At 38.4% G+C, this 25,682-nt stretch overlaps 1 protein-coding gene across 2 annotated transcripts in view; it reads right to left on the bottom strand.

Moving 5' to 3' along the window:
• DOK5 (docking protein 5) overlaps nucleotides 1-25,682 on the bottom strand; it is a 177,822-nt gene that overhangs the window by 80,960 nt on the left and 71,180 nt on the right. For both annotated transcript variants that reach the window (XM_024239137.3, XM_054541883.1), the window contains exon 2: nucleotides 16,084-16,191. In XM_024239137.3, coding sequence (XP_024094905.1) covers nucleotides 16,084-16,191 — 108 coding nt within the window. The remainder of the gene's footprint in view (nucleotides 1-16,083; nucleotides 16,192-25,682) is intronic.

Here is a 25,682-nt window from a genome sequence, read left to right as displayed (position 1 = left end):
CATCATAAATGATAGTATTCATTGAAATAAATGTTTAACAGCCAACAATTAACAAAGTGGTCATACTTTAAAAGTTTAATTTGCTACTGATATAGTTTTGCATTAACAAATTGGAAAACAATTGCAAATTACACAATTCAATTTTCCAAATGGATTATTTTGTAACTAGACAGGGAAACTGTTGAAATTTCTTCTGCTGTTTCAAAAAGATTAATACAATGGGATTTTTAAAGGCACATTCCCTTGAGGAACTGGAATATTCCTGTCAGAATTATGCAATTAGCCTGCATTTTGTGGGAATATCAACTATGTTTCTGATGTGCTGCAAAGTCAAAAGCCATTTAAAAAAAAAAGGATCAGATTTCCAATTTTTCCCTTTCTTTTGCTGATGGTAATTTACAGATGATGATTTATTTATGTTTACCAAGTAAAAACAAGACTGCTACCTAAAAGGTAATTTTCCGCCTTGCTTTGTAGGTTGTATCCTAATTATTTTTTCCCTTGTGGGACTGAATGAATTAAGTGACCAATTCACTTTGTATATGCAAATTGCAAAGCTCTGCAGAAGCTTCAAATTATTTCATTCTTAAAAAAAAACTTAAAGTAATTATCCTACCATTATCCTACCGAAAATAAAGAGGCACAAGCCCCTTTATCTTTTGTAGGTTGTCTTCAAAAATAAAACTAACATGAAAACCATCCATTTCTGAGTCCACAATGTTTCTGAAGTGTTAGTAAATAACCCAATTAAATTATAACAATTATTTTTATATAATTATGTTTAAAATGGCGGAGTACTCAAATACTCTAATAAGCATTTCTATTAGAAATTTCCAAAAGATTTTGTATAATGTGTTACAAAACTTTTAACCTTTTCATATTATCTTTTCTAAAAAAACACCAATGGCTTAAATATACAGTGCCAGTGAGCAGGGAGAAGCGAGCAAAGAGAAACATGCTCAGTTTTCATCAAAAATTTTATCCACAAGACATTTCATCCAAGCTCCTCCCAGGACCCTTGAACATAGCAGTTTAAGCAAACACTTCTATTAAAATTTTCTTAAGAAAGAACCAGTCTAGACAGTTATATTCCAGTCCCCATATACATGGTTTCATTCTTTCCAAAAATATCTACATGCCCTAGGTCACTTAAAATAGGGACTAGCGCCTGTCTGAGTTATAAATGTGGAAGTCTCCTTGAAGAGTGGATCTTTATTTGTCCATGTGAAATAACTAAAATAATCCATTTGTGCACTGTGTATTCTTTTAAAAATGCTTAAGTTGAAAAGTTTACATCTGAAATTTACAGAGAGAATGGAATCTGACATGAGGCAGATTTTCATAAGCTGTCAGTGGGTGTATGATTTTATATAACCTTCTTAGAGACATCCCGGCAGTAACTAGAAAAAACTTAAAGGTGCAGGCTATTACCTGATAACCTCACTTCTAAGACTGTTTCGTCCACAAACATTAGTCTGAGCACATAAAAATAGATGCACACATTCTTCACTGTAATAGAATTTGTATTAGCAAAAATTGGAAACATTTTTGTCCACCAATTTGGGTATGCTTAAACAGATTATGGTGTATTGATATTAAACAGTACCCTAGAGCTGTTAAATTAAGGAGGTATAGTCATTAATTACTGACTTAGAATTATAGTCAAAACACGAGGAAAAGGGGACTAGGGCAATTCGTGTGATCATATAATTTATCTCATTAACCACAATATTTTGAATATGAAAGGAATTGCCACTATAATTTACACAAGAACCACAGGCTCACCAAATGTGTCCTACGGAAACCTGAATTTATGAACTGCTTAAATATAATATGTATAATATGTAATGAATTACTCCATTTTAGCTCTAAAACTGATTTATATGTGCGTGAGAATATGTTTCTGTGTGTGCAGACAGAGGAAAGAGTTTGAAAAATGTACATTAAACTATTAGCATTTTTTTCTGATGGCAGGGACTAGGGTCCAACATCAGATTTTTTTTTTTTTGCATTTTAGTCCATACATTTCAGAAATATTTATTTATTCATGTATTATTTATTTATTTTATTTATTTATTTATTTATTTTTTGAGACAGAGTCTCGCTCTGTCGCCCAGGCTGGAGTGCAGTGGTGCAATCTCGGCTCACTGCAAGCTCCGCCTCCTGGGTTCACACCATTCTCCTGCCTCAGCCTCCTGAGTAGCTGGGACTACAGGCGCCCGCCACCATGCCCAGCTAATTTTTTGTATTTTTAGTAGAGACGGGTTTTCACCGTGTTAGCCAGGATGGTCTCGATCTCCTGACCTCGTGATCCACCAGCCTCGGCCTCCCAAAGTGCTGGGATTACAGGCGTGAGCCACTGAGCCCAGCCAGAAATATTTATATTTGTTTCAAAAAACATGGTTTTTTTAAAAAAATAACTTAAAAAATATGAAGTGTAAAGAGAAAAAATAAATCTGCAAAAAAATTTAAACAGATTAGTAGATCTCCATCTTTTGTCAACAGAATTTTTTGGGCATCGACTGCCTTGGCTAATAACAGCCTGTGATTTCTCCCAAACGGAAAAACTACCTGACAAACTTTTCACCAACTTGAGGAAACCCACCCTTTCCTTTTGGCATCATTTACAAAGAGATTATATGTGTACTTGGATTATGTTTAAGTGTTTATGCATATATGCATACAAATGTGAAACTGGATAGATTGTCTCCTAGAGATACACGCTATTAAGAAATTCATGTAAGAAACACATATGAATGGAGGAAAAACATCTACAATCAATTCACTTCATAAGTAAAGTTTGGTTTTGTCTTGTTTTTCTTATTTCATTATGTGTATTGTGTGTTTCTTCAGAATATAACTAAGCTAACAAAAAACAAATAGTCCAATGACAGACTAAACAAATTAAACTTTTATAAACTGTTAAAAACCTGAGGCTCTTCCCAAAATGCAAAGACAATTAATCATTTCTAAGATTAGTTAAATAATTGTGGGGTAGGAGAGTAAACTAGATGATTGTTTTGTCATATCATAGGCCAAAAATGACTGGCTTATACAAATTAGATACTCAATTTTAAAAACCTTAAAATGTAATACAAATTAAATGAAATAATCAGGTAAAAATGTAATAAAACATACAGGATTTGAAGGCTGAACATTAGAAGATGCTGATGAAATAAATTTTAAAAATCCTCTAACAAATGGAGAATCATACCATGTTCATGAATGGACTTAACATAGAAAAGATATCAGTTCTCCCACAATTTGCTCTACAGGCTTAACATAATTCTCAAAATCCCAACAAGGATTTTCTGTAGATATAGAAAGGCTTATTTTTAAGTTTTATGGAAAGACACAGCCACTAGATTAGCTAAAATAACTTTGAAAAAGAGAATAAAGTGAAATGAATCACTCTACCCAATGTTAAAGATTACTATATAGCTACAGTAATCAAGAGAGTATGATATTGGCAGAGAAACAGATATACAGATCAATAGAAAAGAACAGAGAATCCAGGAACAGACTCACATAAACATGCCCAAATAATTTTTGACAAAGGTGAAAAAGCAACTCAATGAGGAATGAATAATTTTTTTCAACAAATAATAGTGGAATAATTGGACAATCACGGGGAAAAGAATTAAACTCAATCCACATTTCACTCCTAATACAAAAATTAAACTCAAAAGGAATCATATTTAAATGTAAAACTTAAAACTACACCTTTTTTCTTAAGAAAAAAACAAGAAAATCTTTAGGATTGAACTTCAGGCAAGGAGCTCTTAGACTTGACACCAAAAGCATGAACAATAAAAGTAAAAATTCAGAAATTGGATCTCATCAAAATTAATACTTTTCTTCTGGAAAAGATCCTGTTAAGAGGGTGAAAGAAAAATCTATGCATTGGGAGAACATATTTGTAAGCACATATCTGACACATATATATACACACATACACACACACACACACGCACACACACACACACGCACATACTCCCAATACTCAATAGTAAAAAAAAAAAAAAAAATAGAAAATAGGTCAAATACATAAAGAGACATTTCATAGAAGATATACAGAAGCCTGTTCAATATCATTAGCCACTAGGGAATACAAATTAAAACCACAATGAAATGTCACTATTAGAATGACTAAAATAAATCCCAGTGCTTTGGGAGGCTGAGGAGGGAGGATCACTTGAGGCCAGGAGTTCAAGTCCAGCCTGGGCAACACAGTGAGACCTCATCTCTACAAAGCATTAAAAAATTAGCCAGGCATGGTGGTGCATGCCTGTAGTCCTGGCTACTTGGTAGGCTGAAGTGAGAGGATCTCTTGAGGCCAGGCCTTCAAGGCTGCAGTGAACCATAATCACGCCACTGCACTGCAGCCTGGGTGACAGAGCAAGATCCTGTCCCAAAAAGAAAAGAATGACTAAAATAAAAATAGTGACACCACCAAATGCCAAATGCTGGTGAGAATGCAGAGAAACTGGATTACTCATACATTGCTCATGAGACTGTAAAATGGTAGAGTCCCTCTGGAACACAGTTGGACAGCTTTTTACAAAACTAAACGTGCAACTACCATATGACCCAGCAATTACATTCTTCAGAATTTATCCCAGAAATGGAGAGGAGGGGGGACAACTTATGTTCATTCAACATGAACTTGAATATTCATACCAATTTTATTTGTAATGATGAGAAACTAAAAACGACCCAGATGTTCGTCAGTGGATGAATGTATGCAAAGTCTGGGAATGTATACTATGGATTACTACTTAGCAGTAAAAGGGAATGGACTATTGCTATGCACAGCAACTTGGATAAGTCCCAAGGGAGTTATGTTGCGTGAAGAAGGCCAATCCCAAACAATTACATATACTTGAAAAGAAAAAGAAAAATTTAGAAATGGGAAACAGATTAGTGCTTGCTGGTGTGGTGGAGTAGGAGGATTGGAGGATGTGATTACAAAAGGGCAACACAAAAAGTCCTCTTGCTGATGGAAATGTTCAGGGTTTTTGTTTTTTTTTTGAGACAGAATCTCGCTCCGTCACCAGGCTGGAGTGCAGTGGCATGATCTCAGCTCACTGCAGCCTCTGCCTCCCGGGTTCAAGTGATTCTCCTGCCTCAGCCTCCTGAGTAGCTGGGACTACAGGGTGCACACCACCACGCCTGGCTAATTTTTTTGTATTTTTTAGTAGAGACGTGGTTTCACCCTGTTGGCCAGGATGGTCTCCTGACCTCGTGATCTGCCTGCCTCGGCCTCCCAAAGCGCCGGGATTACAGGCGTGAGCCACCGCGCCCGGCCACGTTCAGTATCTTAACGTGGTGATGGTTACGAGAACCTACAGGTGACAACGTGCACATAGTAAGCTTCTTGGAGCTTACAGTGTACTAGCAGTAAACAAATATACAAGTAGACTTTTTTTTAAGAGACAATGTTAGAGAGACTATGTTGAGACTATGTTGCTCAGGCTGCTCTCAAACTCCTGGGCTCAAGTGATCCTCCCACCTCAGCCTCCCAAAATACTGAGATCACAGGCGTGAGCCCCTGCACCTGGCCAACATAATTTCAACAGTGAGAAAGGCTGTGTACTTAATATATGGTAGTTTTTCTTGTCCACAGTTTCTGTTTCAGAGGTTTCAGGTTACCCACGGTCAGCTGTGCTCTGAAAGTAGGTGAGTATGATACAATAGATATTTTGAGAGAGAGAGACCACATTCATGTAACTTTTACTACAGCATATTGTCATAATTGTTCTATTTTATTATTAGTTATTTTCAATCTCTTATTGTGCCTAATTAATGAATTAAACTTTATCATAGGTATGTATATAGAGGAAAAAACATAGAATACATAGGGTGGAGAGCTATACACAGTTTCAGCCATCCACTGGGGGTCTTGGAACGTATCCCCCACGCATAAAGGGAGAGTACAGTACTAAAGAAATGTGATTCTGAGAAGCAGAGAGTATTCAAATAAGGCCCTTTTCAGGCACTGAAATTGAGCTAATCCCTGGAGGAAGAGAAAAAAAAATGGGGGAGAGCTCAACAGACCAAAGGAACAGAAACTGCAAAGGCTTTGAGACAGGACAAATGAAGGGAGGTCATTGTAGCAAAGTGACAAGTGGCATGGCAAGTCGGAGAAATGTGCTGGAGCAGAATCATACAGGGCTTAGGAGACCAGGGTATTGGCAATGAGCTTTGATATAATTCTAAGGGTGACGGGAAGCCTCAAAAAGAAAAAAGAAATCTTGCAGAGGCACAGCTTTGAAACCACCTTGTACTTGCAACTCACAGGTGATATCTGATCCAACATTTGTGACTCCTGCCCCGGTAGATGTTACAATGTGGGATTGACATCACCTTTGACCTTCTTTCAACCATGGTCATACTACATGGTATATGTATTTTTTTTTTTCTCTCTCTGATTTTGTTCTTTGTGTTTTCTTTGAAACCTGTCATTCTGGCATGTAAAACATTCAGCTTTCCAATCACAATTAGGGTACTCTTACAGAGGAGGCATAGACACAGATTTGTCCTTGATGGTTTCAATGGTGTTGTTGACCAAAATAATATTTTGTGAAGCATATGTGTATCTCTAATAAAAATCTTTTTTTTTGACGGAGTCTTGCTTTGTTGCCCAGGCTGGAATGCAGTGGTGCAATCTTGGCTCACTGCAAGCTCCACCTCCCAGGTTCATGCCATTCTCCTGTCTCAGCCTCCCGAGTAGCTGGGACTACAGGCGCCCACCACCATGCCCAGCTAATTTTGTTTTTTGTATTTTTTTTTAGTAGAGATGGGGTTTCACGGTGTTAGCCAGGATTGTCTTGATCTCCTGACCTCATGATCCGCCCGCCTCAGCCTCCCAAAGTGCTGGGATTACAGGCATGAGCCACCGTGCCCGGCCATAAAAATCTTATTATAGCTGAAGTATTTGTAACGTTTTCCATCACAATGAATGTATCTACATAAACTATAAATAACTGAAAGAAAATAGGAGTCTAGGTCCATCGCAGATAAAGTATGATGATAGTTTTATTTGTAATTTACACATATTAAAATAGTAGACCTACTAAGTATAGTGCCACATGTTGCCTCCTGGGAATACTATTGCTTTCTCTTTCTAGCATTAGTTCAAGGGGTAAATAAGAGATTTAAAAATATTTTAAAGGCAGCTTTCAGGCCAATCACCTGGAGAGATATTCAATTTGTCCTTTCTCATATTTTAAAATTACAGTTAAATATTAAAAGTGTTCAACTAAAAGATCTTTGCTTCTAGTTTCTCTCGAAACAATGGAACGTGTGACAAGAGTGAGCCCACATTGCTGTAAGACAAGAATCTGGTATTGAATAACATGAAAGTAAAAAAAAAAAACCTGACAAACAGAGAAGAGAAAAGCAAAGGGGACAGGAAATAAGATCGTTAAAAACTGAGACTGATATAAGAATCACTTTCTAACAGTTATGGGGAAGGGCACTGGGGTTTAAGCATGTTATTGAATGTTCCACATACAGTAGAATATGTATTGAAAGTAATGTAATTGTCACAATTTGTAAGGAAGAAGAAAGAGTTGATGAGATTACATAAATGAGCCAAACCATTAACTTTCTAAAGGGGAGGAATCTGTTGGTAATGTTGGAAGTTAATAAAACAAGAAGCAAAGTTATAAACACATCACTGAGAGTTACAGAGGCAAACACCAGTAAAATGAACACCAGGGAATGACAATGGTGATTAAGCCTCGGGAGGTGAATTCGTTTCCTAGAGTAGGGTTGCAGTAACAAAGTACTGGGTGTCTTGCACAACAGAAATGTATGCTGTCACAGTTCTGGAGGCCAGAGCCCAAAATCAAGGTGCTGGCAGAGTTGGTTCCTACTGGAGGCTGTGAGGGAGAGTCTGTTCCATGCATCTCTCCTACGGTCTGGTGGCTGCCACAGTCCTTGACACCTTTGGATTTTAATTGCATCACTCCAGTCTCTGCCTGTCTTCGAATGGCTTTCTCCCTGTGGGTCTGTGTCTCTTCTTATCAGGGTACCAGCTATGGGACTGGGGTCCACCCTAATCCAATAATTCCACTGCAACTTGAATACATCTACAAAGAGCCTAGTTCCAAATGAAGTCACATCCACAGGTACCAGCAGTTACACCTTAGGCATATATTTTTGGGAGGTCACAATTCAACCCACAACAGAAGGGTGGGAATAAAGTAGGCACTGCTACTTTTCATGATAAGCGCTTCAATACCATTTGATTTTTTTTAACCTTCTGTATGTTTTAGATTGATTTTTTTTAATGTAAATATATGTACAAATGAGGCCTGGCACAGTGTGGCTCGTGCCTGTAATCCCAGCATTTTGGGAGGCCAAGGAGGGAGAATCACTTGAGCCCATGAGTTCGAGACCAGCATGGACAATATAGCAAGACCCTGTCTCTACAAATAATAAAAAATCAGCTGGGCATGGTGGCGCATGCCTGTAGTTCCAGCAACTCAGGAGGCTGAGGTGGGAGGACTGCTTAAGCCCAGGAGGCTGAGGTGGGAGGACCGCTTAAGCCCAGGAGGCAGAGGTTGCAATGAGCCGAGATAGCACCACTGCACTCTAGCCTGGATGGCAAAGCAAGACACTGTCTCAAATAATAATAATACTAATAAATAAAATTTAAAATATGATGTCATTATCTCTATTATTAGAAGGTCTTCTCCATAAGACAAAACCATGCATGTGCTCAGATGACAGAGAATTTGGCATGTGAGTCACATGGCCCTTCTAATTCTCAATACACCAGGGTTCCCTAACATTTCTACTATGCAATACTAGTATAAGTAGGCCGAGAATCATTTCCTAGGAACCCTAAGGGCCTGTAGAATCCAAAGTACCTACTTTTCATGAGACACTATGTTGGAAAGATAGATACAAAGATGAATAAAGCATGGTTTCTATCTTCAAGAAATTAAAATCCAACGGACAGTGACCATGTCAGGATACTCCTGGCTGTGAATAACAGAATTCCCTACCCAGAGTGCATTGGATTATGAGGAAATTTTACTACATCTCTAATAGCTAGGACTCTGTTGCACACGAGAGAAAATCCAGCATTATAAAGGCTTAAACGTGGCCAGGCACAGTGGCTCATGCCTGTAATCCCAGTACTTTGGGAGGCCAAGGTGGGTGGATCACCTGAGGTTGGGAGTTCAAGACCAGACTGACCCACATGGAGAAACCCCATCTCTACTAAAAACACAAAATCAGCCGGACTTGGTGGCGCATGCCTATAATCCCAGCTACTTGGGAAGGCTGAGGCAGGAGAATCGCTTGAACCTGGGAGGTGGAGGTTGCGGTGAGCTGAGATCACGCCATTGCACTCCAGCCTGGGCATCAAGAGCAAAACTCTGTCTCAAAAATAAATAAATAAATAAATAAATAAATAAATAAATAAAGGCTTAAACAAGAAAGAAGTTTATTCCTCTCATATAAAACAAATCCAGATGTAGGTAGTGTTGGGTTGCCCTGGTGTTCTACAGTGTCAGGGAGCACAGACCAGCCCTGAGTACCCAGTTCCAGGCTTCACCTGTTGCTGGGCTACCCTCAATCCATGAGCTTTCCAGTATCATGGGCCAAGATGGCTGATGCCTATTTTCGAATCAGTAGGAAAGAGCAAGAGACGAAGAAGGGCATGTGTCTTCTGTGCTTATTCCTTGAGGCCAGGAATCAGTTGCAGGAACATATCTCGCCGCACAGGGGTCTTTACTATGGGTTGCCTTGTCTCCAACTAGAAATCAGACATCCATTACCAAAGAAGAAGGGATCGGCCCCAAACGGACAGAACCTGCCACCACCATGAAAATAAATCCCTGCTATCATTGTGACAAGTGCATCCAGGCAGAGCGGGCCCAGCAGATGAACCACCTCAGGGAAAGTCAAGAAGACTCATGGGGAGGTGAAGACAGAGCAGAGACTTTGAGGGATTGATAAATGTTTGCCACATGGACCACAAAAGAAAAGGGGTCTATACAGCGGGAGGGCTGCATGCAAACATGGTGATGGATTGATTTGAGAGGGAATATGGAAGAGAGTAAGTCAAAGACAACTCCCTGGCTTCTGCCTTGAATAACAGAATGGATCCTGATGCTGTACAATGAACCACGGAAGCCCATAAAGAAACCAAGCTCAGGCCGGGCGTGGTGGCTCACGCCTGTAAGCCCAGCACTTTGGTAGGCCGAGGTGGGTGGATCACTTGAGGTCAGGAGTTCAAGACCAGCCTGGCCAACCTGGTGAAACCCCGTCTCTACTAAAAATACAAAAAATTAGCCGGGCATGGTGGCGGACGCCTGTGATCCCAGCTACTTGGGATGCTGAGGCAGAAGAATCACTTGGACCCAGGAGACAGAGGTTGCAGTGAGCTGAGATCATGCCATTGCACTCCAGCCTGGGCAACAAGAGCAAAACTCCGTCTCAAAAAAAAAAAAAACAAAGATAGAAACCAAGCTCGGGTAGGAAAGAGTTCATTCAGTTTTGAATGTGTTTCAGGAGTTTACGGCACTCTGGTGCAGACTCATACTTCCTTGACTAGGAAAAGTACTTAAATTGGAAAATAGGGTTTTTTGTACTACAGTCAACTTCTTCTATCTAATTTACCTAAGCTTTAGAAATGTGGGTATGGAATTATTTATCACCTGGGAAAAACATCAGAGTAATAATCCATCATTTAATTTATAGAGATGTGAAGAGTCACGTCCTCTTTGGCATAAGCTTAGGAAACTTCTAGAATATGGCATGGTGGGTAGTTTCTTACATGAGGAGGGGATGACTCCAAAGTACATACCTGACTATTGAAAGAGGGGGCTGTGACATTTTATGATTTTGAAAAGACATATTATAGACAGCCATATCGGAAGAGGAAATGTTTTAGATGAGGAAGAAACTGTGTAAAAAAAGAATGAATCATTAGTACAGAAAAAGTTATCTCACACACGCACACACACACACACACACACACATACACAGATAAGTTGGATGAAATTCCAGAGAAATAAATTTTAGGACATTAGCTCATTGTGCGGAACCCAGAATCCTATTTTTGCAGAAACCAAGAACAAGGTCTGACATTGAGCTTAGGAGATACAAATGACCTAGTCACTATAAAGGATAGAATGACAGAACAAATAAGACCAAAGGTGTTTGGGAGAATAAAAATAATAATGGCAATTAATCCCTACAGTTAGAGAGTTGTTCCCTTTTCAAATACACTCACATTCATTTAATACACACGTTAACCCTGATTTTGATAAAGTAGAAACGATCGTCCCTAGTTGTTTACTGTTGAAACAACAATAAGTTAACACATGAAAGCAGCATGTCCCAGACTGTGTTCCCTAGAATTAAATTTATTTGTTCCATGGAACACATGATTAAAACAAATAGTTCCATGGCCCAGTTGTTTTGGAAATGCTGACTCAAAGTCCCTCCAATTTCTTAACTGTAAGACTTTTCAGAGCCCGTGAGGGGCTGCAGTGGGTTATGAATCTGAAAGATGGGGCCATAAACGTTGCAGTTCCCAATTTCTTTGACCACACAACGTTTAATCATGAAAGGCTCTTTTGACACACTCTTTCGTTCACATTTTGGGAAACACTAAACATAGGATTTGTTGGACTTGTCCTTCTGGTCCAAGGTGAACCGAATCCCTGCAGACTCAGCCACATGTGATGATGAGGAAGCAAATGTGTGACTTGCCTTGGAGGCCACCTTTACACAGAAAGAGGGTGACTTGTCAGACTTATACGGTGGCAAAGCTGGGACTGGAACTCAGGTTTCCTAAATCCAGTACCAGCATACTTCCCGCCATACCATTTGCCTTGGTCTCAAAAGCGGTCAATGGTCTTCCTTCCACTCTATTTCCTCTCGAGTGCTACTCATCTTGAAAAAGTAAAACTATGCACAGAAACTTTCATCCCCTTCTAATTAGTATAAGCAACATTATTTCCTGAATGAAAACATGGAACTGGTGTTTAACAAGAAGGTCAGAAACTATATTTAAAGTCACTGGAGTCTTAATATTGTGGGAATTACAGTTAATCAAATTCGCAGCCATCTCTGACAGCTATGGGTGCTTGAGGGGTGCTTCATGGAGGAAGTAAGAAATAAAAAATAAATTGTTCTATATGTGCATTATTCATATGTTTATTTTCCAATTTTTGCAGGAGTGCACTTCGAGCTACATTTTCAGTGAGGGGGTACCAAATTTTAAAATTCTACAATCTTTTTCTTGTGTTGAAACTTCTAAAAAGAGTCAGATATGCAAAACTGGCATTTTTTTTCTTAATAATATCTTTAAAAATAAAATGGGAGAAGTACTGTGCTCTTATAAATGCTACAGATTTCCTACGGGAGGGATATGTCTGCATCCACCACACCACCTCCGTATTAATCAAATAGCATGATGTACATTTCCTCATTTCTTTTGGAAATTGCTTTATTTATGTTAGAATAAACTCTAAAATTTGGTCACGGTGTGTTACTTATAACCCCAGTATTTTATTATCAAGATTCATAAATTACACAGCATTTAGATGAAAAATGCAAATCTCAGAATTACTCCAGCTTTTTATATGCCCCAAGAGATTAATACTAAATGTATCAGATCTAAAAGAGTAGAGGATGAATCAGCTACAGGAATTCATCAAGGGCTTGAAGGCTAAATGTAGATAATTCTTCCATTCTAATGCTTTGAACTTTGGTTAATGATTATTATAGATGAAAGAGAATGTGGCTTACCAAGTTCCCCAAAGATTTACATATTAAATTCCAAAGCCAGCAGGTAGAAGTCTGAAATAGAGCAAGTTTGTCCTCAACTTCCCTTTATTCATTTCGCATTCAAGCAAGAGCTTTTTCATCCACTTTGGTTTTATATTTTTCTGTCCTCCTAAAACATCCAAATCCTGGCTTTTTCTGCTTCCATCACTGCCCACCCTATTTTCTCCAAATCAAAGTTTCTTTTTCTGGTTTCAGATATCTCAAGTACAGATTTCTTCTGGTAAACTAAATAAAAGTATGACACATAGACATCTGTATGTATTCCATTTCCTCTATTGATAACATTTCTTGCTTTTCAGCCAATACTTTTAAAAGTGTTCACTATGTGTTAGATTCTGGTAACTAATAGTGAATCATGTCTCCCATCCCCAAAAAATCCCTGACTTTGTAGACCGCATGTTATGCGGGGAAGAGGGGAAGACAATAGGAAACAACCAAGCAAGTGTGTTATGTTCTGGTGCCTCCTGAGAAGAGCAACAAGAGGGATGTGGAAGGCAGTGAGTAGGTGGGTTCTATTTCCAACAAGGGAGTCAAGAAATGGCCTCTCTTAGAGGACCAATTTGAGCAACGCACTGAACAAAGTAAGGGAGTGAGCTCTGTGGGCACCTGGGGGAGAGCATTCCAGGAAAAGGGAAGAGCAGGTATAAAGGGCAGGAGGTGCTTGGCATCTTCTAAGGAAAGAGAGGAGCCCAGGGCACCTGGAGCAGAGGAAGGTGGGATTAAGGAAACTCAGAGATGAGGTTAAAAGGGCAGCAAGAAATCAAATCACGTGATCGCATAGACCAGGGACCCTCATCCCTGGGCAGCAGATGAGTACTGGACCAGTACTGGTCTACAGCCTATTAGGAATCTGGCTACACTGCAGAAGGTGAGCAAGCATTCCTGCCTGAGCTCCACCTCCTGATTCTCATAGGAGTGTAAAATCTATTGTGAACTGTGCATGCTAGGGATCTAGGTTGCCTGCTCCTTATGAGAATCTAATGCCTAATCATTTGAAGTGGAACAGTTTCATCCTGAAACCAATCCCGCCCCCAACCCTGTCTGTGGAAAAATTGTCTTCCATGATACCTGTCCCGGTGCCAAAAAGGTTGGGGACCACTGGCATAGACCATTATCAGACCTTGGCTGAGGGTGTTGCAGCAAAGAATATCGTGATGTGATATAAGTGTTTTGAACAGACTCTAGAAGCCCAAGAATTTGGCAGCCCACTGCCTAGGACACCAGTGGTAGCAGTAGAGACTGTGGGCTGTGTTCAGAGTCTCCATACATTTTGAGCATACAGCCAACACCATTTGCTGATGGATGGGATTTGATGAGTTCCTATAATGTATTCCTCACTTATCTTCTTTCTCCTCTTAGGTATGTATAGGTCTATCTGTAACATAGCCTATTTCTTATTTTTTCTACATTCAGAAAGGTTGGCATATGGAATTGTGAAGAATCGGATATTTGGATTGTGAAGAACCAGACATATTTGGAACTCTACCAAGACAAAAAAGGATCAAAAGGCCACACACAATGACCAGACAGTACAGAGCCTCAAGAATTGCAAAGTTACAGACCGGCTAAGGTTCTCAAGAGAAGACCTGACATGTAACTATACTTTCTGGCCACTTAAAGCTCTGTGTCTAGATGATAAGCCAAACATATTCCTGGGTATTTTGATTCTCCTTTTAAGAAAAGGCTGTTCGAGCAAAAATAAAGCAAGTCATCCTTATAGCATTGCTCGCCATCTTGTTATAAGGTAAAATACTGGATACATGAGGGATAACCGGGCCATAATACATCTGGTTCAAAATGACTGGATACAAATAGTTTAGAGTGTTATAGGAGAGTTTGGCTCAAGTTTATTTGCAGGGTTCAGAGTTATGCTATCACTGGCTTCATGGATCACTGTGCCTAAATAATACACTTGCAATTCAACAACTCCTCTCTGAGAACAAAAAATACATATATTTGAACAGTGTCATTTCATATTTGGCATATGAAAGATAAATGATAGAGGAAATCTGGACTCAAAAAGGTATAAGTGCATTCTCCTTTGGAGAGAAGAAAGGCTGGGAGTGGGAAAAGCCTTGGAATGTGGAACTGCTTCATGGGGTGACAGGGAAATGAAATGCGTGGAAGACGCCACCCTTGACTCCCTTCTCTACCTGTCCCAAAAGCTTGTTTTGTGCTTATTCTTCCCTTATGTACATACAGGTGTGCCTATAAAGTATAACATAGTCCTTATTTCTCTAATTTGAGAAGAAATGCAGCTTCCCCTATTGTTTTCATCATCATATAAACCAAAGTGTCATCATAGACCCTTTATAAGGTGTCAAAAAGTCACTACTTTTGGAGAATTTGCACAAAAGGAAAAACTGTTCACTTCCCCCACCTAGCCAAGTTTCTGTTCTAATAGATCGACTGGTTTTGCAAAAAATTTTAAATGGCAAAGAAGCCTGGCCCCAGTAAATTCTCACCAAATGAGGCTTAAAGAATCTTCAAGATGGAAAGCCAAAATTAAAATTAAAATATTCTATCATAAAAATAAGCACAGTTCCTTCATAGACAAAAGAGTAGTATTTTCTCCATATGAAAATAACCAGAGCCTCGGAGGAGTGTTAACCATGTGCTTTCACACGTTTTCATGAAAAAAGAAAATACACAGGCTTCGTGTTAACAGGGACCACGGAAATATACTGCCATGTAGAGGGAAATACTTAGCTAATTTGTAAATCCACGTGGTAAGTAAATCTTGTACTTACCTTAATGAGTTTTAACACACAATGACTATTTTTAGTGAGGAAGTCTCACTACTACTAAGAAAATTTAGTCATCAAACTTAAAGAAACCAACAAATGGGTGGAACTTCCTCTTCGTCCACTGTTACCTGTTTTCTGCTTCTTCCGTTCCCTTCTCTCCCCACATTCCCCAAGCATTGAATGAGTGTCTTTCTGCATCAGGCAGTGTCTGAGACACAATGAGATCCAGTCCTTATCCTCTCGGGGCTTCAGTGTAGGGAGTACAACATGATAAGTCCCATAGCAGAGATTGGAAAACAACAAGAACAGCTACAGCAAATAGCAGGAAACCAGAAAAGTGACTTTACATTAATCAATTACTTGAAACAATTAGCAAGCAGATGTTATTTTAGGGGTGTTTTGTCCTTGGAAAAGATATTGCTTGTACCTTTGTTAAATAATTTAGGCAAGTTTTCAGTCAATAATTTCAGTTGCTTCCCTGTAAATAGATTTCTGGAAAGCTACAGCAATTGAGTCTTACCTTATGATAACACCTGAAATATGCAGCACGTTCATCAGAAAATTTCTCCAGTCTTTTTGGACCTTTGCTTGAAGCTTTCTTGAATACTAACCAGCATCGTTGATAAATCTGGAAGGAAATACAAAGGCTGAGCTCAGCATCTCCACTGACTGACGTTTGTATTTAAATGTTTTCTTTTTGATGTTTTCACCTGTGAAATATTTGCAAGCCAGAAATGTGATGTTGCTTTGGGAAAATAAAGTTTTAAAAATCAAAATTGTTTCCACAACGGGCATATTATGTGTCATTCAGACAATTACTGGAATCAAAAGAAAATAAGTATTTGAAGATAAATTTCTTCATGCCTTGATAGCAATATCACTAGGTATATTTCAGAAAAAGTCCCAGAGATAAAAATCCCAAATAAGTACAAATAAAATAGGCATTCAAGGCACATGCTAGAATTTCAAGTGCAATTAAATCTGAAAACCATGGATTTGATCTATGCTAAAGATCTCATTGCCCATCCTAGAATCTGACAGCTCATGGTTATCATGTGATATTCCTCATAGTGGATGAAGAGTTGGACCAGACACTAAACTAACTAGCTAATAACTGGCTGATTAACACCAACCAGATTCTTGCTTAGGATATTCAACCCAGAGACTTGAAGATTACTGCCAGAGGTGCAGACCAAATTGAAAGGTCAATGCTGGTAGGTTTAAACAGAAGTTGTTGGCCATGTTGAATCACTTGCAGGAGAGTTAAGCAGTGGAACCTGCTGCAGGGAACTAGATCATTTCTACTCTAGGTAAAAGAGACATTTTAGTTCTTCACCATCTTTCAATTCCTGTTATTAAGATCTAGCCTTTCCTCTGGGTTTCTTGGAAATCATCTATTTCCCCAGGAACCCATCACCATCAACATCACTGCAACTTTTAATTAAGCTAGCTTGAATGGGGGTCTGATTCTCACAACAACAACTACCCTGAAGAAAATAACTAGTAAAAAGTACACTAGTGCATTAAAATATTAGTAATGCTAGACATAGAAAATGCAAAGAGCTAATGAGCATATGAAAAACAATGTTCTCCAAAAGCAAAATAAAATGAGACATTTTTAAACCTAAAAATTACTGAGTATAATTTTATTTTGTTTTATTTTATTTTTTATTTTATTTTTTTTTTGAGACAGCGTCTTGCTCTGTCGCCCAGGGTGGAGTGAGGTGGCGCGATCTCCGCTCATTGCAACCTCTGCCTCCAGGGTTCAAGCGATTCTCCTGCCTCAGACTCCTGAGTAGCTGGAATTACAGGCAAGCACCACAATGCCCGGCTAATTTTTGTATTTTTTTAGTAGAGATGGGGTTTCACCATGTTGGTCAGGCTGGACTCAAACTCCTCACCTCGTGATCTGCCCACCTTAGCCTCCCAAAGTGCTGGGATTACAGGCGTGAGCCACCACGCCCCGGCAATGAGTATAATTTAATAATAATATTTACTGATGGCAAATGTCTGAGTGGCACTGTTATACTCGACTGGTGATCTTTAAAGGTCACTTGACAATAAATAACCTTAAAAGAATAGAAATCAGGCTGGGCGCGGTGGCTCACGCCTGTAATCCCAGCACTTTGGGAGGCCCAGGCCGGCAGATCATGAGGTCAGGAGATCGAGACCATCCTGACTAACACAGTGAAACCCCGTCTGTACTAAAAATACAAAACATTAGCTGGGCATGGTGGTGGGTGCCTGTCGTCCCAGCTACTTGGGAGGCTGAGGCTGGAGAATGGCGTGAACCTGGGAGGCGGAGCTTGCAGTGAGCCGAGATCGCGCCACTGCACTCCAGCCTGGGGGACAGAGCGAGACTCTGTCTCAAAAAAAAAAAAAAAAAAGAAAAGAAAAAGAATAGAAATCTATCCTTAGGAAAAAACCCAAAACAAAATGAATTCCATATTCAAGTGCAGATGGGTGGACGCTCTTCAGTCATGATTATCCTCGATCCTTAAATTACCTCCAATTACCATATATATGTGGTTTTGTATATTTGACCCATAAATAAAGTTTATGTACTACAAAGTTTAAGAACCTCTGAGCTAATAAGAAGAAACAAAACAAAGTCTACATAAAATATTTGGTCCTTCAAAACATAGTCAATTTAAAAACCTCTTATAATTCTATCAGTACCTGGCAGATGGGTGAGGAATTCAAGTTAACTACTACTTGTCTGCAATGTTTATATATTCCATTTTTCTCTTCTGTCTCAGAGACTTGAACATAAATTAACTGCTTTGTTCAGGGTGAAAAAACGAAATCCACTCTACTCTGAAGTTTAGCTCTAAATAAAGAGGGTAAGATACGTGTCTGATCCCACCGAATGTACAATAAAATGTTAGCAGCATTATTTACAATAAAAAAGTTAGGGATTACTCACATTTCAACAATAAGGAGTGACAAAGTAAATTATAATACTTCTATAATATATAATGTAATATATCTACTTATCTATAGATCAACATTAGTAGCTATATAAAGTAAATGGTACACATATAGTAAACATGTAGTACATATTATGATACATATAGAATATATCTATAATAAATGTTATGCATCTGTAAGATAACAGGTAATTATTTTATATAAAATAGTAACATAGTGTACATAATATTTATATAGTAAATTATACTACATTTATAATACATATATTATCTGTCTGCAGGATAACATAGTTAGTTAATTTGAAACAAGTTTCAGAAGGAATTTCCAAGGATATAGAAAAGTGTTCATGATATGTTATTGTGGGGAGGGGTGAAGCAGAACATAAATTTTCATTTAGGTCATGATCTCCACTATACTAAAAATGCATTGGAAAAAGACAAAAAAAAAAAACCAAAATGTTAACTATGTTTTCTCTGGATCGTGAGAATAGGTTTTGGGTTTTGTTTGTTAGTTTTTGTTTTGTTCAATAAACATTAATACTGTATGGCTGGGTGAGGTGGCTCATGCCTGTAATCCCAGCACTTTAGTGGGCCGAGATGGGTGGATCATTTGAGGCCGGGAGTTTGAGACCAGTCTGGCCAATATGGCAAAACCCCATCTCTACTGAAAATATAAAAATTAGCTGGGAGTGGTGGTACATGCCTGTAGTCCCAGCTACTCTGGAGGCTGAGGCACGTGAATTGCTTCAACCCGGGAGGAAGAGGCTGCAGTAAGCTGAGATCATGCCACTGAACTCCAGCCTGGGCAGCAGAGAGAGACTACCAAAAAACAAAACAAAACAAAAAACCTGTAAATTAAATGAAAGAGCATTCTGTTATTTTTTAAATACCCAGAGGTATTAGTATAATTAGTCAATTCTATTGGTTTTCATCCTGCACAGTTATTAAATCCACCAAGCAATATAAAAACACAGATGCAAAGGTGGAAAAGCAATTCAGTGGAAGAAAAGCAACCTTTTCAGTGCACAGTACTGAGGCAATTGGACATCCACGGTGGGGGGTGGAAAAATCGTCAACTTAAACATTAAAACATTCACCTTATATAAAAATAGCTTAAAATAGACCTAGATATTAAATAAAATGATAAAACTTAAATATCAAATAAAACGATAAAAAGAAAACGCATGAGATCACAGTCTGGAGAGAGTTCTTAGACCTGTTATCAAAGGCACAATCCACAGAGGGAAAATTTGATAAACTGGACCTCATCAAATGAAAACTTTTGTTATGTGAAAAACTCTGTGAAGAGGATGAAAAGACAAGTGAGAGACTGGAGGAAAAGATGTGTAAACCACATATCTGACAAAGAACTGGTATCTAGAATAGGTAAAGAACCCTCAAATCACAACAGTAAAACAAACAAATAATCTAATGACAAAATGGGCAAAAGTCATGAACAGACATCTCACCAGAGAGGGTGCTCAGATGTTCGAGAAGCACATTAAAACATGTTCAATATCACTGCCTCTGAGGGAAGGGCAAATTAAAACCACAATGGCTACCAATACACACCTACCAGATTGGCTGAAATAATAATAATACCACCACCACCAAATGCAGACAAGGATGTGGAAAAATTGGACGACTCATACATAGTTGGTGGGAATGTAATGCGGTACAGCCACTCTGAAAAACAGTGGTAGTTTCTTAAAAAATGAAACAAGCAACATACAACCAGCAGTTTCATTCTTAGGAATTTATGACACAGAAATGAAAACTTCTATCCCCACATTAAAAAAAAATCTGTATATGAATATTTATAGCTTTATTCAAAATAGCCAAAACCAGGAAGCCTCATAACGTGGAAATCCTTCTGTGGGTGAATGATTAAACAAACTGTGGTACATCCTCCATACAATGGAATACTACTTAGCAATAAAAAGAAATTAACTATTAATATCTGCAACAACTTGGATAAATCTCTATAAGAATTATACTGAGTGAAAAAACACAGCCAAATCTAAAATGTTACATACTACATGATTGCATTTGTATAGCATTCTTGACGTGACAAAATTATAGAAATGGAAAACAGATTAACAACGGTCCAAAGTTAGGAATGTGGTGGAGGAGAGAGGGAGCCCAGGGATGTGGATTTGGCTGTAACAGGTTAACATCAGGGATCCCTGTGGCAATGGAACTGTTCTGTAGCTTGACTACATCAATATCAATATCAATATCTTTGTTACGATATTGTACTGTAGTTTTGGAAGACTTTACTATCAGAGAAACTGAGTAAAGGGTATAGGATCTTTTTGTAATATTTCTTTCAGTTGAATGTGAATTTACAATTATCTTGAAATAGAATGTTTAATTAAATTTTTAAAAAGACAGTAAGATGTACAGATATTAAAGCAAGATCTTAAAATTACAGCCTAATCTAACAAATGTCATCTACATTCTTCTCCAGTCCTTTTTTTTTTTTTTTTTTTGCCATCCGATCACAGTCTAATTAACCACTAGACTGAGTAACTTTAAGAAGGCAAGTTACAAGAGCCATTGGTAAGAGTTGAAGCACAAAATCCTTTTCAGGGTGGAGATTCAGCCATGAAAATGAACATTCTCAGTACTATGGTTGTCAAGGAGAGTTCTATCAACATCTTGCTTATGTCTGAATAACAGATGAGACAATTGGCTCCCTTAAAATATTACCACCACCTGAGAACTGTAATTACAGTAGGAATGACCGTCACTCTGCTTCTTCAAATAAAGGATGGGAAAAATAGGTTTCTTGCTGTCATTCTACTATTGGCAACCTCTTGCTTTTGTGCATGCCCCAAGAATGTGTTCAGAAACTGAACATGCCAAAGGTATGCAAAAATTATGCCCACTGCAAGAAAAAATATCTTCACCAAGAAAGATATTTTAAATTTCCTAACTATCCCTCAGTTTTCAGACCCAAACTTCAATGACAGCATTTCTAACATTTTTAAAAATGTGTTCATTTTCTTCACAGTTTTGGTCTGGCTTATGTCCAAAAGCTGCTGAATACAAGTTAAAGGTTCTTCAATTTCAGTATACCTAATGATTTCCATTTTTGACCCATCGGTATTAAGTCTAGGGGACTTTTTTCTCATTTCTTATTTTTCTTTTGATTCATTAAGTAGTAAGGACAAATTAAAATATATTGGTTCATTAGAAGATAAGGAAAACTCAAATTTGGTTTATGAACAGGCAGTCTGTGATGTCGAACTATAACATGCAAACACACGGTACAAAAGTAGACAGTACCAAAGTTGAGAGCAATGTGTGTAATCAAGATCCTTCCTTTATTGTCATATATTATACCTCAGTGATTCTCACTGTTTGGTCCAGCATCACTCAGGATAATTGTTAAATATGCAGATTCCTAGAGACTAGCCGAGGTCTACTGAGTCAAAACCTCCTCAGTTGGGACCAGACAAATTTGCTCTTTACCGTGTTTTCAGGTATTTTATCTGTAATTTGCAAGTCAATGCCATAAATATTTATAAAGTACTTTCAGACAATGCTGTGCCTCCCTCTTGGGACTGCCGACAAAGACTTCTAAAAGTGCTTCCGGATGCGGGCATCTGAGATGGGTGGCTTGCATAAGGTGGCACATGGTGGCCTTTGAAACAGAGCAGCATGAGCTGCCATCTTAAGTTTGAGAGACAGTGAAGGAGAAATGTAATCCGTTAAACTAAACTCCCAATTTCAACTGCCAGCACACTGTCCTAAGAACACTAGAAGCGCCACCAAGTATCCAGAGGAATAAAAGCTTATCCTAAATATCTCAGTATTGTTTAGCGGAAATAAAACAGGAAGACTTACTAAACATGATAGCATGTGGGGACTACTTGGGTTAACTCTGGCATTGTTTCAAAGAATGACAGTTTGAAAATAATCCCATTCGCTTAATAGTTTAGGGCAGTTTTTAAAAATTAATTCATTCAACTGTCTTCTTTATATTTTATATAACAAATCTACTTGTCATTTATAGTATTGTTTAGTTAACATTTTTCTTTAAATTGACTTTTTAAACTAACATATTTTTATTTAAAAGAGAAATCTTTTATTCGAACTATAATAGTTTCACTGGCTATAAATAGTAGTTAATCCTGGCTGGGTGCAGTGGCTCATGCCTGTAATTCCAGCACATTGGGAGGCCAAGGTGGGTGAGTTGCTTGAGTCCAGGAGTTCAGGACCAGCCTGGGCAACATGGTGAAATCCTGTCTCTATAAAAAAAAAAATACAAAAATTGGGTGTGGTAGTGCATGCCTGTAGTCCCAGCTACTTGGGAAGCTGAGGTAGGAAGATCATCTGAGCCCAGGGAAGTGGAGGCTGCAGTGAGTCAAGATTGTGCCACTGTACTCCAGCCTCATGACAGAGTCTCAATAAATAAATAAACAAATAAATAAAAGATAGGTAATCCTAATGTAAATACACTGTATGAGAATTCAATGATAGTATAATTTCCATGTTGAAATAGCTCACCTCCTATACATTCATGTTTCTCAATTTTACCACAGTTGACATTTTGGGCCAGAAAATTCTTTCTAGTGGGGGGTTATCCTGTGCATGGTAGGATGTTTAGTAGCACCTCTGGCCTCCACCCACTAAATGCCAGTAGCAGATTCTTCCGCCTCCATTGAAAACCAAAATTGTCCTTAGACATTGTCAAGCATCCTCTGGGGGGCAAAATGAGGACCACTGGCACAGCTGAATGCATGCTGATCTGAAATTGTATATTTGAAAAATATGTGTCTTTGTGAATATCTTCAAAACCCCTGATTTGAACAAGTCAATCCCCACAGGCCACTGTCAAAGCTTAAGCAGATAAGCACATCACACAGTTCTAACAAACCGGGTGGAAAGACAGCAGATTTAGTAGTTACATGAAAATCTCATTCAGTATGTACTTTGTTGTTGGTGGTGGTGGTTTTATTATACCTCATTTTCAGCCTTAAATTGTCACCAATCAATGAATAATTTGTTCTGTTTTTCCTTTGTCTTTTCTTCCTTTAAAATTTGATACCCTTAATAATTGCTTAGCCCTGGTTTAAAATCTCTAACATTTTTTATTGGCTTCTTTTCCTAGCAAAGAATATTCTGGTAAGTTCACCAAAATTTCCAGTTCTAAGAAGCAGCTGAAACAATTAAGAATTTGCTTAGAATTCCTAATTTTACTATAATAGTAAGCCTTCACAATGTCTTAAACAGAGTCACAATTATACCTCTAAAGGATTCAAGGACAGTTATGAAGAAAACAGCAAATTTTGGTCACAAAATTCCTGTTGAAAGGAAATAGTACATTGCCTCCATGCAAACTATAGAGAGTAAGATGGGGCTGTTTAGGCCTTTATAATCTACCACAGGAGTTGGCAAACTTTCTGTAATGAGCCAAAGAGTAAATGTTTTAATCTTTGAGAGCCCCCAGGTCTCTATTGCGACTACTCAACTCAGCAAATATAGCATGAAAGCAGCCACAGAATATATGTAAATGAATGGGTGTGGATACCTTCCAATAAAACTTTATTTACAAAGCCAAGCAGTGGGCCAGATTTGGCCTGTGGACCATAGTTTGCCAACCTCTGGTCTACAGTAGTATTTCTCAACTCTGTAAGCTCAGATCTCATAGAAATCTGTTTGACAAGTCTCTCCAGGGAGAAATGGAAGTAATTATGCCTTCTGTGGAATTCCTATACATTCCACATCTCCCCACAAGCCAAGATTCTACTCCAATAAAATTCTATTAAAATGTTGACCTGAGGCTTTTTCAACCCCCTCCACCAAATGTCTGGTCTCCCTGACCACCAATGGGGAATCACTGTTCTACAATTAATGTGGATGCCATCCTGAAGAGCACTTTCTCATGCAGATCCATTAGCATCCCCATCTCTTGCACTGGGCTGCAGTTAGGTTTCTATATTTATTCTATGAAGTTAAGGTACAACTTAACTAAGTAGGTGAAAATTGTTTTCCATTTTCTAGCATTCCCTTTCTGTAATCACATTGACTTTCTCTTCTCAGAGCATTCTCTGGAAACTCTAAAGATATATATCAATGAGAACACTTGGACACAGGGTAGGGAACATCATACACTGAGGCCTGCCGTGAGGTCGGGGGAGGGGGGAGGGATAGCATTAGGAGATATATCTAATGTAAATGATGAGTTAACGGGTGCAGCACACCAACATGGCACATGTATACATATGTAACAAACCTGCACATTGTGCACATGTACCCTAGAACTTAAAGTATAATAATAATAAAAAAGATATATATCCTCACAGTGCTGACTGAATTAGCCTTAGTTCTCATGTGCTACTCCTGTTGGCACCTACTTTCCAAAACAAATCAAATATTTTTCTCAAGCAGGATGTTAATATTAATGCCTAGCATTGGCTGAACTCTTTTTCTGTGCACTGTGGAATGCTGAGCACTTTATATGCATTATTTCAATTAGTCATCCCAACATTCCTGTTTGGCAGATTCTATTATTATTCCTGTTTCACAGATGAGCAAATTTTGTTTTAGTGAGGTTAAGCATCTTACTCAAGGTCAAAAACTAGGAGAAATATGCCAGGATTTTAAATTTTGTTTGCCTGAACCTGGAAAATAAGCTCTTAACCACTACTCCAGGAATTTTTTCAGACAAGTTGGACTCAGGGATGCATAAACTCAGGCTGATGGTCGATCCATCTGTAAGAAGTTTATTTTCATGCTTATCATAATCTAAAAAGAGACACTTAGTTGTAGCCATATGCTCTTTCATCTGGACGACTACTTTATAGATAATCTATTTCAGTGTGACATTTGCATTTGTGATTTAAAGTTCACTCACTGGCACTAAGTGTTCACCCACAGTGATAGTTTAGAAGGGAGTTTTTCTGAAACTGGGTTCTTAAGACTCTAATCCAGGACTCCATGTATCCTAGCAATCTGCAAGAAGCATTTGCTTTGAAAAGAACTCCATATTATCTCTCCTTAAGTGATAGCATAGTCAGTGTCTTTGACAGAGTGCAGGAACCCAAGCTAAGTATTTTTCTAACTATATTAGAATTAGATGTTGTCTCATGCAACTTCTCAACTCTTCTTGGACTTCCTTCCTTCTCTAACTCTCAGCCTCTTGCTCTTCCTTTGCCATGGTGGTGGTAAACTGGTGTTC

The sequence above is a fragment of the Pongo abelii genome, chromosome 21 (assembly GCF_028885655.2).
Source record: "Pongo abelii isolate AG06213 chromosome 21, NHGRI_mPonAbe1-v2.0_pri, whole genome shotgun sequence".
Classification (NCBI taxonomy): Eukaryota; Metazoa; Chordata; class Mammalia; order Primates; family Hominidae; genus Pongo; species Pongo abelii.
Note: the sequence above shows the minus strand (reverse complement) of the source record. Positions and strands in the feature narration are given on the sequence as shown.